Source organism: Arachis ipaensis, chromosome B07 (assembly GCF_000816755.2).
Source record: "Arachis ipaensis cultivar K30076 chromosome B07, Araip1.1, whole genome shotgun sequence".
Classification (NCBI taxonomy): Eukaryota; Viridiplantae; Streptophyta; class Magnoliopsida; order Fabales; family Fabaceae; genus Arachis; species Arachis ipaensis.
The window spans coordinates 1,180,633-1,197,432 of NC_029791.2; the positions used below are offsets into that span (position 1 = coordinate 1,180,633).

A 16,800-nucleotide genomic window follows, 5' to 3' on the forward strand; every position below is an offset into this window, starting at 1 on the left:
AGGCAGCATATCTAATGAAATTTAAGAATTAGATAAGTTTTGAAATACAATTAGAGAATAATAGAAAAAAAATAGTAGGGGTATAATTGAATCTTAGAAATTATTTTAATGCATTCTTTTTCGACCTTTTTCTAAGATTTGGAAAACAACTGCCAAAGGGAAATGAAAATGACAAATTATTAGGAGATAAGGTTCCTTCATGATTTAGATATAAATTCTTGTCAACTTTATTATATTTTAAAATTTTCCTTTACAACTTTATAAGGTATGGCTCACTTACTTAAGATTATGTACTTTGATTATTATTATTATTATTTTTTATACTAAGTCCTCTGTAATTAAATCTATTTTATCAGTTCAATGACCGATTTAGTTTTTGTGTTTATATTATTTCTTTGTAGTGATGCCCACTGAATTGAGTTCATACTTTAAAAAGGAAGCTGCAACAAAAGTCCAAGATACTTGGATACTTTATTGTCATAGGAAGTGTTGTGGACACAACAAACAAAGCATCAACATTTTTTAACTAAGGACACCCCAATTGGTTAATTAGTTTAAGGTTTAATTATGTGGACACAGTAGCTTCTTGATTATATAAACATCAGAAGCCTCAAATTCTTAGTTGCAGATTTTCCCCTGAGAATTTCTCAGCAACTTTTTAACCTGGGGAACTTTTTTAATCTTTACCATAAGACATGGATGCATGGAATGATGAAGCTATGAAGCAGTTTCAGTCCCTTCTGGAAACCTGTATGCATATTCAGTTCCAAACTTTGCTTGCATAATATTGTTCTGTTTCATCTTCTATGATCTTACTGCTGATTTGTTTAAATGTTACTGACACAATACATACAACACCTTCTTGGTGCAGTGGATGAACAACACAAGAACACATTCCAGGTTTTGTTCTTCAGTCTCTTAGTTTTGTTTGATTTGATTTGATCTAATATTCTGATGTGTTGAGAAATGAGAATGGCAATGGAAAAAGAAATCTGTACAAGCTATAACTATGATGATCAGAAACATGTTTAGATAACAAGTTTATATATTGTTTTTTTTTCCCTTACTTTAGTCCTAATAAATTAGATTATTATAAATGATCTATTTTTACCAGAAAGTTTGTTCCTTTAGCACAAAATTTTACTTGGGTAAGAAGCTTTGGTTCACCTTGTTTTAGGTATGTCAGAAGTCAGAACCATCATAAACAAGTGATTATAGTTTTGTGGTTCATAAAATTTGTTAGGTTTGTACTTAAGCTCTGAAAGCTTGTTTATAATGCAGAATATGCACCAGGGTTATCCCAGAGAAACATTAGTACGTTTTCTCAAAGCAAGGGATGGGAATGTTCCCAAAGCACATAAAATGGTTAGATATGTTTAGTAGTTTCTCTCTTAAATCTTCAACTTTTGGTGTATTCATTCACTATGCTGATGGTTTAAACTAATATTACAGTTAATTGATTGCTTGCAATGGAGAGTGGAAAATGAGATTGACAATGTTTTAGCTGTGAGTTTGATTCACTTTCCAATTTCTCTTCTGAATTCTATTGTCTTTCTAGTTTTATGGCATCTTTATATCTTGATCATCATGGGTTTGTTGATCAGCAGAGGCCAATCCCGGCCGATTCGTACAGAAACGTGAGAGATTCGCAACTCATTGGAATGTCTGGTTACACAAAAGAGGTAAGATCTGTGCTGCTCTATACAGAATGATACATTTCATTAGAGCTTTTATTCTTCTTTATGTATGATTGCTAATATGTTCCATTTTGTGATGAATGATGATGGCAGGGTCTACCAGTCATTGCTGTTGGTGTTGGTCTTAGCACATATGGCAAAGTTTCTGTAAGTTCAATACTAATGTTGATTAGTGAGGTATCTGAACTTCATTTTGATTTTTTATTGATGTTAATTTGTGTATTGTTTTTTGATCAGGACAAATACTATGTACAATCTCACATCCAAATGAATGAATATAGGGATAGGGTGATCTTGGTTAGTACCTAACACTGTTTTTGACAATTCTTTTTATTGAAAAATCTTTGATTTGCTGCTTGATTATTTGGAAGTTTTGTTTTTAGCCAACAGCTACCAAGAATCATGGAAGATACATTGGTACCTGTGTGAAAGTCTTGGATATGACAGGCCTAAGACTATCAGCACTGAACCAAATGAAGGTATGTCAATAACTTAAATGGCCAATTTCTCTGGTGTCTTCTAAAATCATGTCAAAATTGTCAAATTTGGTCTTGATATATGATTTTGGAAAAAGCTGTCAATGTAGGATCCACCAGTATATGTGTGTGGTTAGGCAATTGATTTTCACATTTTTCAGCATCATAGAAAATATGTAACTTAAAAGCATTTTCTTAGTAAACTGCTATTTTAACTCTCTGAAAAAGTATTCACTGATAAAATGGTTCCTCAAATATTGTTAATTGTCTTGTTGTAAAGCATAGTTTCTGTTTGCCAATTCACCCAAAACGTGGACCGATTTGTATTATTCGTGGGACAAAATAGTAGTTTACCATCTTTTGTTCTTTTTCTTCATCTTTTGTTCTCATGAGAGTTCCTTGATCATCCACCTTGTGTAGCTTTTGACATCTATATCTACCATAGATGACTTGAATTATCCAGAAAAGACAGACACATACTATATTGTCAATGCTCCATATGTATTCTCTGCATGTTGGAAGGTTTGCACCTACCCTTTTGTTTGAAGAATTTAAGCTTAGTTTCATAAATGTCATAACAAAATCCATAGATTAATAACTAACTTAAGGGTTGTTTTGTTTTTCACATGAATAACAATTGGCAGGTTGTAAAGCCTCTTTTGCAAGAAAGAACAAGGAAGAAAGTTCAAGTGCTGCAAGGTTGTGGCAGGGAGGAATTACTTAAGGTAAAAACAGTATTACCTCTTATATTTGGTGTTATCTCAGAATATTATAGAGCTTCATGTTGTCATATGAATTTAATTTTGATGTACTGTCGGTGTAAAGCAGTTTTACACATACATCTAATTACATAATGTCACGTTAGCAAAAAATAACTACCTTTTGCATTGACTACGTGAATGGTTATCTAAAAGAACAGATAAAATTAGGCGACTATGTAAAATGTTTTACACTTCAGTGCATCAAAATTAAACTGTTTGATATTGTTCTTTTAAAAATTGTGAAACAGGTAATGGACTATGCATCCCTTCCACATTTTTGCAAGGACTCATCAAAGTTAACCAAACACAATGCAACAATGAATGCTGAAAACTGCTACTCCCTTGATCATGTCTTCCATAAACAACTTTATAATTATATGAAGCAGCAAGCTATGATAATGGAGTCCATATCACAAATCAAACAGGATTCTTTCTATGTAGAATTGCCAGAGACAGACCCAGATGATGCCAGAATTGTCAAGACTATAGAAATTGAGTTCAGGAAAGTGGAAAGCAAGAATGGCCTAAATAATTCACTAAATGGTGTTACTGTTAAAGGTGTTTGAAACTGTGGAGACTCATTATTACACTATTTTGGCCTCTTATAGAGTTCAGTGCCACTAAAATTGTTGAATTGACATATAACCCTTTCAGATAAGGAATAGTTCTTTATAATGACAAAGAACTCATACCTATTAGCTGTAATTTCTTGCATCAACTCGATTTAAATCTCTAATAACAGAACTTTGTTTGATCTCATTGTTTTAAAGCATGAAACCTTTATGATTCTTGTCGACTATGCAGAACAGAACTTTAGAATTAAGATTAACAAACAAAAGTTCTAGCAACACCAAAGCTGTATGCTTTACATAAACTTTAAAAAAGGGTCACATCAAATTCTACCCTAAGCAAACTACCAATAGATTATTTGAATATTGGGGCTAAGGTTTCTTATATGTACAGATGAAGAGAACTACTAACCCAACACAAGTGCCTCAGCCAATACTCCAATAGTAAAGGACACACATCAAGGATTTTGATACAAAGAGGAACTGCAATAGCATCACATAACTTGAAGCTAGATACAGCAAAATAAAACTATGTGATCAGAACAACCGAAAAGTACTGCCAGTGTTGATTCCTCTTATGTCAACTGTTTGTAGCAGTTATAGGCAATACCAACTGATACGGCGGCACAAACAACGGCAAGGGCGGCATAAGTATCTTCTCGCTCCCAACTCTCAAGCCATGTTGTCATGGAATGAAACTTGCGTGACGCTCCTTTGCCGCTTTTGATGCGAGAAATCACGGTCTCACCACTCTTGTTATCGGCCGAGAGTTTTGCCTCTGTCTCAATGACATCGGCGTTTTTTCTCTTCTCAACTAACACATGATTCTGAGAAGAGGAAGAGACTCCGTTTTCTTGGCAGCAGCTCACTCCATTTGTTTGGCAGCATCCCACAGAGTTGTCATGAGATCTGTACATTGCATTGCCTTCTTCGAAACTTCCCAAACCATTAAGCAGAAACCTTTGTTCTTGGCTCTTGATTTGTTCATCTTCTGATAAACCCATCTGACCCCTAATGAACAGATCAAGATGTCAATTAATGTGAAAACAGAAGTAGACTGGCTAAGCTTACATTCTACATTTCAGAATAAAAGTAATGCCAGTATATAAAATTGTTGTTGAAAGCAAAAGGGGCATGTTGTCACTTCAAGGATAAAACTCAAACAGAAACATAACTTTTAAACCAAAACACTAACCAAGATCAAGCATTACAGGAAACAATTACCTCCATAAGGAGTCTATAATCTCTCCTTTCACAATATGCTGTTGAAGTAATGAAGGAACATCATCTGGAGTAACATATCCATACCTACATATTTTACATGAAGAAATATTGATTTACACAATAATCAACATAATAAACAATCTTATAGTGGAATTTCAAAATTTTAAATAATGATTCAAAAAGTTCTGACCAAAAAAGAAATTTTATCGACCAAGCAGATCTTCTCCTTACCAGTGCCCGGTGACTTCTCCATACGCACACGACCTATTAAATATAATAACATTTCCGGCATACTTATCCCCCCCAATATGTGAGCATGGGCTTACAAACACTTTACCCTGAAGACCATGTAACTTTATCTCTTCCCTGAATCTACTGACCAAGACAGGTCCGCAAACCCCACATCTACGATCACGGGATCCGTGTGAACACACAAAAACATATGAACCTTTCAATGCTTCCGGGGTTCCAGGAAGCCATTCTCCATCTTTCACAAGAACTTCTTCGACAAACGTTTCAACATCAAAATGTGTTAGTCTCCTGCAATCAAGCAATTTCACTAATGTTCATCGTCGGAGACCAGCTGGAGTGAACAAAAACAGATCAAAGCCTTCACTAGGGAATCATATGCTGCAAAAACAAAATCATACCAACCTATATCTGATCATGTCAGGAAAGATCAATACATCACCATTTGATGTTTCAGTCCCATCATGACCCTCACATATCGTTAAGCGAGTCTAGCAAACATACAAAGTCCAAGACAATCAGCTACATCCAATGTTAAACCAAAAAAGAATGCCAAAAGAGCAACCATTTTAATATTACATTCAATTAGCACTTCCAACAGCATCAACAAAATCACTAATTTCCTCAGCACAACAAAATCAAGGAACAAAACTCAATCACACATCACTAAATACCATAGTTACTAACAAAAATGACACTCCACCGGAAGCAATCTAGATTGAGCACTCACTAAACACTTCATCTAGCAAGCATTTGAAATTGAATGATAACTTGGCACTAGAGTAGCTCCTTCTACCAGATTCACCACCCACTGCTTCAAGGAAAATCAATTACTTAATTTCCCCAAACAACAACAAAATCAAGGAACAAAGTTTAACCAACCATTAAAGAACCAATTACCTCAAGCATACAAACCAACCCTGAAATTTCTTTTTTTTATATCTCTTAAAAAAATTGAGATTTGAAATAAGAAAAAAGGATTAAAAAAAAAAAGCGAAATGTTACAGTCACCTCCTTCTTCATGTGGTTCTTCCTAGCCATGACAGCTGCATAGAGCAACCTCGGCAACCGATCAAACTCTGCCGCCTCGATTCTCGGTGGCCAAACCCGAGGATTCTTGTAGCAAAGGAACACGTGGCGCTCATAAAGCTCGACAGTGCCGGCGAGAGGGCTCTGCCTAAAATCCGGGCGAGTGAAGCCGAATTCGGCTTCGGCAGCAGGGTCTCCTCCTCCACCGCCGCCACCGAGGAGTCCCTCGTTCTGGAAGCTTCCAGAAGCACTCCTAGGGTCTGCAAGGTAGCTGTCGAGTTGGTCGGAGACGGTGATTGGTGAGGAATTGGAAGAAGATGAAGGGATCGTGAATGTAAGTGGCGCTTCTTCTCTGTCCCTATTGCTGCTGGACATCATCCTTGTTCTAAATCGTTATCAAAGTTTGAATCTTTGGGACCAGTTAAGTGATGGGTCACTCTTCTTCTTCTTCTTTGTTCTGTGTATGGGGTTGGTGAGTGTGAGACTGTGAATGAATGAGTGAGTGAGTGAGTGAATGAGTGAGTGCTGTTTCCTCTGCGGAGGGGTTTGATGATGATGTTTAATTTGTACCTTGGAGGAGGCCATGATTCTGTGCTATTGAGACTAGGCTCTATCTGTGGAACCGAGGACACGTGTCATTTAGGGGTAGTATGTGCTTCTTTTCTTTTCATTTAGGTCAACTTATTTCAAGCAATACTTCATATTTTGACCTAGGAAAAATGTTTGACATACTTGCTTTTGAGGTTTGACCAATTTATTCATTTTGTGTATATTATACCAAATTAATTATTATTATTAGAGTTTAGTTTTCATACATGAACAATATAAAGAATTTCACATGATTACACCAAATTTTGACACACTACATACAAATTCAATCATTGCAAAAATGTAAATTGACCTGGTAAATGATAGTCCAAAGTAGTTAGAGTTATCATTACTCACAAAAATTTCTCATGGAAACATTTGAGAAATTTTGTAGCTTTGTTGTAGTAGAATTCTCATGTTTCTCCATCTAAGAAAATAAGGCATAAAGAAACGAGCAAAAAATGTGTGGATAAAAATGAAGTAGATGGAATAAGGTATACTACTAAGAATCTTTGAATAGTTTATTATGAAGAAAAATAGTTTATATGTTACCGGCCATGAAACCTCAATAATATGATGATCCACTACTTGATTTCCATTCACACTTTACATCCCTGAACTTGTGATTGTTACCAAACTATTCACAGCTCAAAAGGTTATGAATGCAAAATCTAAATTGGTCTCAACTTTATACAAATCCATTCACATTTCAAAGAGGTTCCTCTCCTGGAAGGTAAGAGGGAGATCCTCCATCAACCTGGTTCTTTTTCCGATGGAAAATGCCACTAATGTTGGGCAACAGAACTTTCTTTGAAACTGAAACCTTTCCCTTTTCAAGCTTTTGCACTTCAACCTTTTTTGGAGTTGGATTGTGCTGTTGAATCCTGTAGTGCTGAGGAGACACTCTTGGTGACATCTGTGTTTCGGCCAATATTCGAGCTGCAGCCTCTTCTGCTTTCTTCTGCTCCCGCTCACGCCACCTTTTTAGCTCAGTTTCCACTGCCTTCTTTGCTGCTTCGGCCATCTCAGCGCTTTTCAAGGTCTCTAGTGTTGCAGTCTTTATATCATCAATCTCCTTCTGTGTTGCCTCTAATCTTTTGAGAGCCTCATTTTCACTCACCCTGATAGCTTCAACCTGTGCCTTGGCAGCAGCCACTTTCATGTCAGCTAATCTATCTGATTCCTCAACCTTTCGAGATAAGGACTCATATTCCTCCTTTGAGATTGTAATTTTAGCACCATGCTCGGAGGTTGATGCACGAGCAGCATTAGTCCTCTCAGATAAGACCCTAATCTGATCAATACTGCTTGCCTCTGATGCTCTCGCTGCTTCGGCTTCTTCTAATGCTACTTTAAGCTTTATTTCTGCATCTTCTAAGGCAAGCTTAGTTACTTCAGCTTCCATCTTCAGTTCAGCTTCCATGTTCTTCATATCTTCAGCTTCCTGCTTTGCATTCTCAGTTTCGGATGACAACCGGTTCAATGTCAAGATCATTTCCTCAGATGCACCTCTGACTTTAGATTCTTCTGCCAAGTATGCTTCAAGCTCAGACTTACTTTTCCGAAGCTTGACATGCAGATTTCCAACAATAGATTCAGTTTCAGATTCTTTCTTCTTCAATTCAGCATGTTCTCTTCTCACGTACTCCAGTTCAACCTTAAGAGCCTCAACCAAACTTCTTAGGGAGCTTTCCTCTTCTGCTACTTTCTGCAGGGATTCTTTAGCATTATCAAGCCCCGAAGTGACGCTTTTCAGAGAATCCAAGTCTGATGTCTTTTTATTTTCTATTTCCTTTTGCAGAGCCCCAATTTTATTTGTTGTCTCATTCAGCTGCATTTCAAGATTTTCTGTTTGGTCCGGACTGAATTCCTTCTTTAAAGCAAGCAATTTCCTTCGTGATTCTTCAAAGGCTGCTCTATATGATTGTCGTAGAACTTCTTTATCAGTTAATATGCTTTCTTGTGGTTGATGTGCCAATGGAGCTGTAAGCCTCATTCGTTCAATTGATTCCTGCACGGCTAAAATTTCTTTTGATAGCTCAGATGCTCTTTCAGTGTTTGCCTTCATTGCATCTTCAGCTTCTACTGCTTGCTTGAAAGCCGAAACTCTTGCTTCCAAGGAAGTATTATACTCCTGACGAATATTCCTCAGTTCTTGCTTTGCAACATCGAGTTCTGTAATAACAGATGCATATCTTTTAACTGCGGTTTCCAAGTCTTCTTTCCAAGCACCATTGCTTCCAACAGGATCACCACATTTTTCTTCTTTAAGCTGTTTGGCTTGACAATTTGAAGCTTCTGTTGCTTTAGTTGATAATTCTCTTGACTCGTTGAGAACATTTAGCTTTTGTGAAAGATCCTCAACTGCTTTTTTATGCCTTTGAAGCTCCGCTAGGGCTTGAACCTTAGTAGTTTCTGCATTCTTTAGTTGATCCTTCAATTTGTTCAGCTCTTTCTCAGCTAAGTGAAGTTGTGTTTCTTTTGCCAAAACTCTCTAACAAAATAACAACAATTGTAAGTTACAATAATAAGGAGAGAGTACATCATAGCTAAGCTCGGAACGAAGAAAACGAAAATATTGAGCAGATAGCTTAGCCTAGAAGTTAGAAAAGCTTGTCCAATTAGAACACCTAGAATAGCTTTTCTCCGGTAAAAGGCTATCTAATATGGAGATGAAAATATGACTAGGAAAATTCTCAAGGTCCCTAGAATCCACAAAAACTTGTCCCAGCCTTCACATACACAAGATATTCTCTCTTAAATGAGGACATGCCATCAGCTATCAAGTCAATGCATAAAAATTCAATGCCATTGAACTCTTCGTCAACACTTCAATGCCTAATAATACATATAAGTTTAAAAAGCTTATCAACTAATAATAACACCACATGTTTCCCTGCTCAATTTTTTTTCCTTGAAGGATTTACGGATCAATGATTTTCATGACATTGCACCAGCTAGCATTATATTCATGATATCAGAAAAAAATGCCTTAGATTCATAACTCACACAAGAATGCATTGATTTGTAATGCCACACGAGTTTGCATTCGATTCATGACATCACACCAGATATTCTCTGTTAAATGAGGACATGAAATTGAATATCAAATCAAAGCTTAAAGATTGGGTGCTGTTGAACTCTTCATCAACGTCTAATGCCTAATCATATATTAGTTTGAAGAGCTCAAACCACATGTTTCCTGGCGGGCGCTTTTCTTTTTTTTCTTCAAAGGAAAAACAGATCAATGATTTTATACCACTACACCAGCTAGCATTAGATTCATAACACCAACAAGAATGCATTGGTTTATAATGCCACACGAGTTTGCATTCAATTCGTGACGTCACACCAGAATGCATTAGATTCCTAACATAACAGAGATTCTAAGAAAGAACTTTTCACTAAAGCTACTAATCCATTAATTTGAAAGCACACACAATTATAAGAAAAAGCCAGTGTTACCTCAGCAGAATAAGGTTTAGCCTTCTTAATGGAAGGTTTCTCGCCGGAGAAAGCACCTTCACCAAATAGAGAAACGGCATCTTTAACTGACTGAATAGGTGGACTAGTATCAATCTCTCCAACCTCTGGTTTTGTTGGTTTAGGAGAGCTGATAGCACTTTGCCTTATTTTTGCCACCATTGCAGGGTAGAATTCAGATGTTATTGGTGACTTTTGAAGCCTAACCTGCTTAAAAGCAAAATGTTACAAGTAACAATTGAAATCAAATTCTCATCAAACATGTTTACAAGTAACACATTATAAACATCAATCTCAGATAGTCCCAAATAAATGAAAAGGGGAAAAAAATAGCATCATAAACCGAAAAACACACCAAATTAGAGAGAGAGAGAGAAGAAAACCCCCTTCGTTAGATTCAGAAGTGGTTTCTTAAAAAAAATGCCAATCCTCGTACTCATCGAAACTTCTGATTCTATGGAACCCCAAAATCGCAAACGGAAAGAACAAGTAGGAAAGTTTCTAGCTTTATCTGAATCCGAAAGAAAAATAGCGAAAACTAAAAATCCAGAGGGGAAAAAATTCACCTTTTTCAGGCCTTGTAATTTGTAAAGCTAGCTCCTTTACAATTTCCAAGACACAGATGAAACCTATGGCATTGAATTGCAGAGTAAAAATAAGAATCCAAACAATGCTCCTTGCTTGCAATGAAGGAAAATAAAAGGAAAAGAAAGAGAGAATTAAAAAATGGGGTTCTGTGTTACTTACTTACTGTGTTTGAATTGAAAGATGTTGAAGACAAATTTTGTATCAGCAAGCAAGCAAGGTTCCGAAACAGTGTGATTTAAAAAGGGTAATATTCACGTGCACCCTTTTTCCTATTCAAAATTTTACTCCCCGCTTCTGTTATTCATTCCTTGTACCTTGTGGACTATGTTGTCCTTTTCCCCAATGCTTATGGGGACACACAAAAGTAAGTGGAGCGTAGTGGAAGATTCTGTCAGAAAAAAAGGTTGCAATGGAAAATGGGTCCCCACGTTAGCACCAGCACCGTCCAGAAAATAATGAGACTATATTAAGTTATGATTGACATTGAACATTAAGCTAATAATTGATAATTGATATATTAAAAAAGAATAGTGTAATTTAAGGTATGTAAAGATTTGAGAGATTCATTGATTCAAAGGAGTAATGATAATTATGGGAAAATCATAAAGGGCCAAATCTGAGAGAATATTAGAATAAGATGTCAGTTATACATGTATCAGTTATCAGTTATCACTGTCTAATCTTTTGGATAGTGCCATTTGTGGGGTTTGGATTTCACCTACAAATAGGATAATGTGTTCTTTCAAATCTTAATTGTTGTTGTTATTTCTTAACTTGCACTAGCTATGTCTCATTATCAACTGAGGTAGATGTGGATATATATTATTAATTAATTTATTATGGTACTATATACCATATACACCTTAAAGTTGTGTTATTTTATTCCACTTCCTTTGGAAAATGAAATATTAATGGTATGCTTTGAGTTTGTACTTATTGAGAATGAGAATGTTTTGAAGCAAAGACTATGAATTGGGATCTTTGTTAACAAAGATGACTCATCTCATGCATTTTCTTTTTGGGGGTCATGTAATGATATCTTCTGTACTGATAACGATATATACTGTAAAATTGCAGCAAAAATTTTAGTACTACTATGACATGATAGTGAATTTATTAACCGAATCACCAAGTTATTATGAGTGTTATTTCTTTTTTGGTCTTGAGTTATTGTGAGTTATTTATCAATCACCTTTATTTTCTTCTTCTATACTTTTCATAGAGTTATATTCAGAAGGAAACGGTCCATGAAATGATTTTTGGCAAACACAATATATAAATTACTTTTAAAAATTGTGTTTTTGAGCAATGAAGATGTTCATATAGTTGCACTTAAGCTTCCTAGTTCTTAAGAGGAATGGAAAAGATGCAATATAATATATACTTTTAACCACATAGAATTTCCCTTAAAAGTAAAGTATAAGCTAGGTATAAGTAATTTTTAAAAAGTCAACTATAAACTAGGTATAATGAATAATGTAGTCTACAATTTCTCATTGCAATTGGAATCAAAATTTTTCCTCCAAAATTAAGGAATTCTCTCATCTTCTTTATTAGTTTTACAATCAAAATGTGCCACATAACATTGTTTCATTGTAATTGAAATTAAATATTTTCCTCTAAAATTAAAGAATCATTTCCTTCTCTTTACTAATTTAATAATTTTACAACAAAAATATGCCACATGTCACTCCCTCGTTGCAATTGAAATCAAATCTTTCCCTCCAAAATTAAAAGAGTTCTCCTCTCCTCCCTCTTTCTTTTTCTATTTCTCTCATTCCTTCGACCACTCTATCTATTTTGAATATCATTATCAATATCAATGACTAATTACTAATTTGACAATTAAAATATGCAAAATGACATTCTTTAATTGCATTAAAACTAAAATTGAAATATTAAAATTAAAATTGAAATATACCTATATTATGTATCATATATTACTATCTAATTTAATAATTAAATGTGTCACATGACACTTTCTTATTAAAATTGAGAGAAAATATTTTTTTCAAAATTAATAAACTCCCTTCATAAATTCTCTCATCTACCTCCATTTTTTTATTTATCTCTACTATTTTTACTCTATATATAATTTATATTTTATATTAGTAATTTGACAAATCAAAATATGTCATCGGATATTTTTTTACAATTAAAATAAAATTTTTTCTTCCAAAATTAACAAACTCTCACTCTCATTCTCATTCTTCATACTGCTTATGTTACGTGCCTCTTTAACAGAATTTTAAATCTATTCAAATCAATTAACGCGCAAATATATAACTTCCATTTTTTAAAAGATTTCGTTTCTTTTTTCGAGTTTCTTGCCAAATTTGTTAGATCTCCTTCGTGCGTTCTCTCTTTGCTTTGTTTTCTTTTTTGATTTTCATAGTTTCTGAAATCAAGTTTTGAAGATAATGGAACTTTAAAAATACACTCAAACGATTACATAAATACACCCAAACGGTTACATAAAGGATTGCAGAAATATACCAAAACGGTTACAGAAATACACCCAAAAGATTACAGAAATACACCCAAAGGATTTAAGAAATACACCCAAAACAGGGAGAAACAGTATATTTCTTCTTGAAATCTTTTAATGTTTTGCTGGTTAAGGATGAAGTACATGATAGAGACAATCTAAAAGAAAAACCTAAAAAAACAGTAAAACAGTATCTTGAATAATGTTTTTTCGTTTTTTCTGGTGATTTTTTATAGAGATTTGTATCTTTTTTTCTTAATTTCTTCTACTTTTCGCGAGGAGTTGGAACGTTTCTCCAGAATCTTAGTTTGTTTCGAATGTCCCTTGAATCTTGACGGTTTGCGTTTTGATTGAAGAAGAAGAGGAAGAGTGAACGTGTTGTGGAAAGGTGATTAAGGCGTGTGCGTTTGACGCTTGATTCTAAAAGAGTGGTGTGCATGTTTTTTTCTTGGACTTGGAGCAACTTGTATAGCTTGTAAACCAAAAAGGCTTGTATGTGTAGCAAGCCTCCTATTATTGTTATTATATACATAATTTTTTATTTAATTTTAAATTTTCACCGCTTATATTTCTAATCTATATTTTCATTTCTCTTCTCTTCATTCGATATTCTTTACACACGCTTCGGCCGGCCTGCTAACTGACAACCTCGGCTTATAGAAGTATAAGTATGGAAGTATAAGTACAAGTACAAAAGTACGAGTAAAATTTAGATAGTAAAATAAAGAATTTAATTTTGATGGGCAGTCAGTGTAAAGCAGTTCTACACGTGCATATTGTCACATCAGCAAAATAACCACCTTTTAGTTTGATTGCGTGAATGGTTATCCAAAAGAACGAATATGATTGGACAATTGTGTAGAAGTTTTACACTGTCAGGTGCATCAAAATTAAATTTATAAAATAAAATAAAAATATTACAAGCTTAAATTAAGATGGGAAATAACAATCTAAATATTGTCCTTATCTCTGATGGATTTTAATTGTATTCTACCTAAGTGCATCACAAATCAACTAGACTATAGAAAATATCAATCATTGTTCCATTCTTCTCTTTGAATGGAGAGGAGAGGCAGGAAGAATATAGAAGACAAGCCATTTTCTCCACTGTTTGTAGAACATGATCCTTTAGGAATAAATTATTATCAAATACGTCTTGTTGATACTATTTATCTTGTTGTTGCTAATTATCAATAGATTAAGAGCAAAAATCAGGTTGAGTAAACTATTAGAAGGCCAGTTTTATTAGTAGAACTCTAATATATAAACACTTTCTAACTACCATACAAATATAAGCAAAAATTTATGACAGTCATCTCCTTGAGAAATTGACAAGACATCATAAGATAGAGGCTCTTACAAGAACAGATATGTAAGAATCCAGCTTTTGTAAATTTTGATATATAGAATTGATAGCATCCCTGATTTCACAATCTGTCCACTGGGAATACTCCTGATTTATTTCCGGCAGCTTCTTAAACAGTAGTGGAATTGAATAGCTTCCATCAACAGAAGAATCAGTCTGAAAAGTGAATGTTGGTTCCAGGAAGAAAAGGTTAAATATGGAAAAAAAATTGCCAAATACAAGTTGAAAATTTACTGGAGTAAACTGTACTTTAACAAAATTTGGCCGATAGCAATGAGAATAACATGAAAAAGGAACAATTAGTTTATTCATGTATACCTGATGCGCTGCATGTAGGTGACCGATTGAACTTTCTGTTAGTGTTGCAAGTGTGAGGAGTGTTGAAGTTAGTCCCACATCAAAGAAAGCATAGAAGAGTGAGGAGTTTATAAGATGAGAGACCCATTAATTTGACATTTTAAGATTTTGAGTTGCATATGGTGTCTTTTTATTTTATGTTCTCTTGCTGTGGATCTTTCACCAACTCCTCTCCAATTTTATCAACTTCCACATAAAACTGAAAGCCAAGTCAAGAGTTTAAGTCAACAACTGAAATCATAAGTTTATGTCTCAACTTGATGAAAATTACTTAATAACAAAACTACATTCCTTGATGTGATCGCAAAAAACAATTATTATAATGATTTAAAACTAAGGGGGGAATTTTCAGCAGAGCACACCTGAGCTAAGAATGTTGCCAGAGCATATCTCAAGCTACTCAAAACCGTTACCCTCTCATGTATGAAAAGTTGAAAACAGATCCTTAAGCAGCATTTCCGCACAACAACTTAGCTGTTTGGTTGATAAAAGCGCTCGGACCCCTCTCAAAAACCATGAAATAAGCTTTACTAGCATCCGATTTCTGAACACATAAACAAGTTACAAGCATAAATATTTGCAGAACACACACATATTTGAATATCATGACTAAAGATGCTGAAAAACTGTAAATCTTAAAGAGTGTATCAAAACAAAATCATGATAATAACGAACGAAAACAATAAAATAAAATAAAACCTCTGATTTAGATTGCCAAAACTGGAGATTCTTCTCTATACTATGCAAGTTCAACAAAACATGTTCCAGTATATCCTCCAATACACCATGCACTCTAGATTCCTTTATGATCCTGCAAGATAACATCATCATAATCAAAACCTAAACCTAGCATTCATTGCACGTGAAAAAAAAAAGAATTATACAACGCGGAGAAATTAAATTCATGAGTAGAATCGAAGCACGTGACATCGATTTTAATTCAGTTAGAAGTTATCGGAAAATGAAAATGAGCATACATGGAAGAGTCGCGGAAATTGGAAGGGAGAGGAAGAGGTATGCATTGGCGGTGGTGGATCGATCGGAAAGGAGCGGCGAGGTTGGAGAGGAAGCGGAGGAGATTGGATGGATGGAAGGGGTAGAAAGCGCGAAGACGGTTGCGGAGGTAGTTGGAGTAGAGTGAGACGATGGTTACGTTGCTGGTTTTGGTGGATTCGGTTTCCGCCATTAAGTTTGAAGTCCCACATCGGTGATGTATATTGAAGAACAAGAGTTTATATAATTAATGAGAAGCAATGATGTTTGCCAAGTATTGGCATCATTACTATACAATTGGGCTTGAATTGATGTTACAATTGGGCTTGAATGGGTGTTTGTTAACCTGTTCTCTCGTACCGAGTTGGGCCTCGGTTGTGCCTGACTCACAACAATAAAGGGATAACGGGTCACTCCACCAGCCTTTTTGGCCTTTTATTTTTTTTATAATCGAATTTTTTTAACAACAATTAAAAAAAATTGTCTTCATATATATTTTTTTGCACAACCATTAAATAATTTTTTCTATTCATATTTTTTTGGAAAACAAAATTTTAAATCAAATAAAAATTAAATTTCACACTAATAAAATTTATAGCTAATCAATTTAATCTTTATAACTTTTAAAATTTTTTTTTATAATCGAATTTTTTTAACAACAATTAAAAAAAATTGTCTTCATATATTTTTTTTTGCACAACCATTAAATAATTTTTTCTATTCATATTTTTTTGGAAAACAAAATTTTAAATCAAATAAAAATTAAATTTCACACTAATGAAATTTATGGCTAATCAATTTAATCTTTATAACTTTTAAAATTCATTAATTAAGTCGAATTTTATAACTATCTAGAATAAACTAGTAAAATAGTACTCCAAAATTTATATTGTTGACAAAAAAATTCACAAAAAATATTAACAACAAATAAA

General features: G+C 34.3%; 3 protein-coding genes and 1 long non-coding RNA gene across 5 annotated transcripts; 1 reads left to right on the forward strand and 3 right to left on the reverse strand.

Annotated features, from left to right (window-relative positions):
• LOC107609904 (phosphatidylinositol/phosphatidylcholine transfer protein SFH9) lies at positions 423–3,693 on the forward strand. The gene is made up of 11 exons (XM_016311962.2): positions 423–750; positions 872–900; positions 1,282–1,365; positions 1,453–1,506; positions 1,608–1,682; positions 1,791–1,844; positions 1,935–1,994; positions 2,081–2,176; positions 2,594–2,695; positions 2,818–2,898; positions 3,183–3,693. The coding sequence occupies exons 1-11, from the start codon at positions 696–698 to the stop codon at positions 3,498–3,500; spliced, it is 1,008 nt and encodes a 335-aa protein (XP_016167448.1). The 5' UTR covers positions 423–695; the 3' UTR covers positions 3,501–3,693.
• LOC107609387 lies at positions 3,732–6,554 on the reverse strand. The gene is made up of 5 exons (XM_016311343.2): positions 5,988–6,554; positions 5,382–5,467; positions 4,959–5,267; positions 4,728–4,811; positions 3,732–4,514 (listed from the first exon to the last, which is right to left on the reverse strand). Exons 1-5 carry the CDS (start codon positions 6,381–6,383, stop codon positions 4,079–4,081), a joined length of 1,311 nt encoding a protein of 436 aa, XP_016166829.1. The 5' UTR covers positions 6,384–6,554; the 3' UTR covers positions 3,732–4,078.
• On the reverse strand, positions 7,084–10,966 carry LOC107609415 (WEB family protein At5g55860-like). Of its 2 annotated transcripts, none has more exons than XM_016311383.2 (4): positions 10,824–10,966; positions 10,643–10,705; positions 10,059–10,283; positions 7,084–9,087 (listed from the first exon to the last, which is right to left on the reverse strand). In XM_016311383.2, the coding sequence occupies exons 3-4, from the start codon at positions 10,236–10,238 to the stop codon at positions 7,303–7,305; spliced, it is 1,965 nt and encodes a 654-aa protein (XP_016166869.1). In that variant the 5' UTR covers positions 10,239–10,283; positions 10,643–10,705; positions 10,824–10,966; the 3' UTR covers positions 7,084–7,302. The 2 variants fall into 2 exon arrangements, with proteins under 2 accessions (XP_016166869.1, XP_016166871.1); XM_016311385.2 differs by having other exon boundaries at positions 10,828–10,961.
• On the reverse strand, positions 14,492–16,043 carry LOC107608604. The gene is made up of 5 exons (XR_001612929.2): positions 15,853–16,043; positions 15,575–15,686; positions 15,238–15,419; positions 14,837–15,074; positions 14,492–14,674 (listed from the first exon to the last, which is right to left on the reverse strand). It is a non-coding gene; the product is annotated as an uncharacterized LOC107608604 (long non-coding RNA).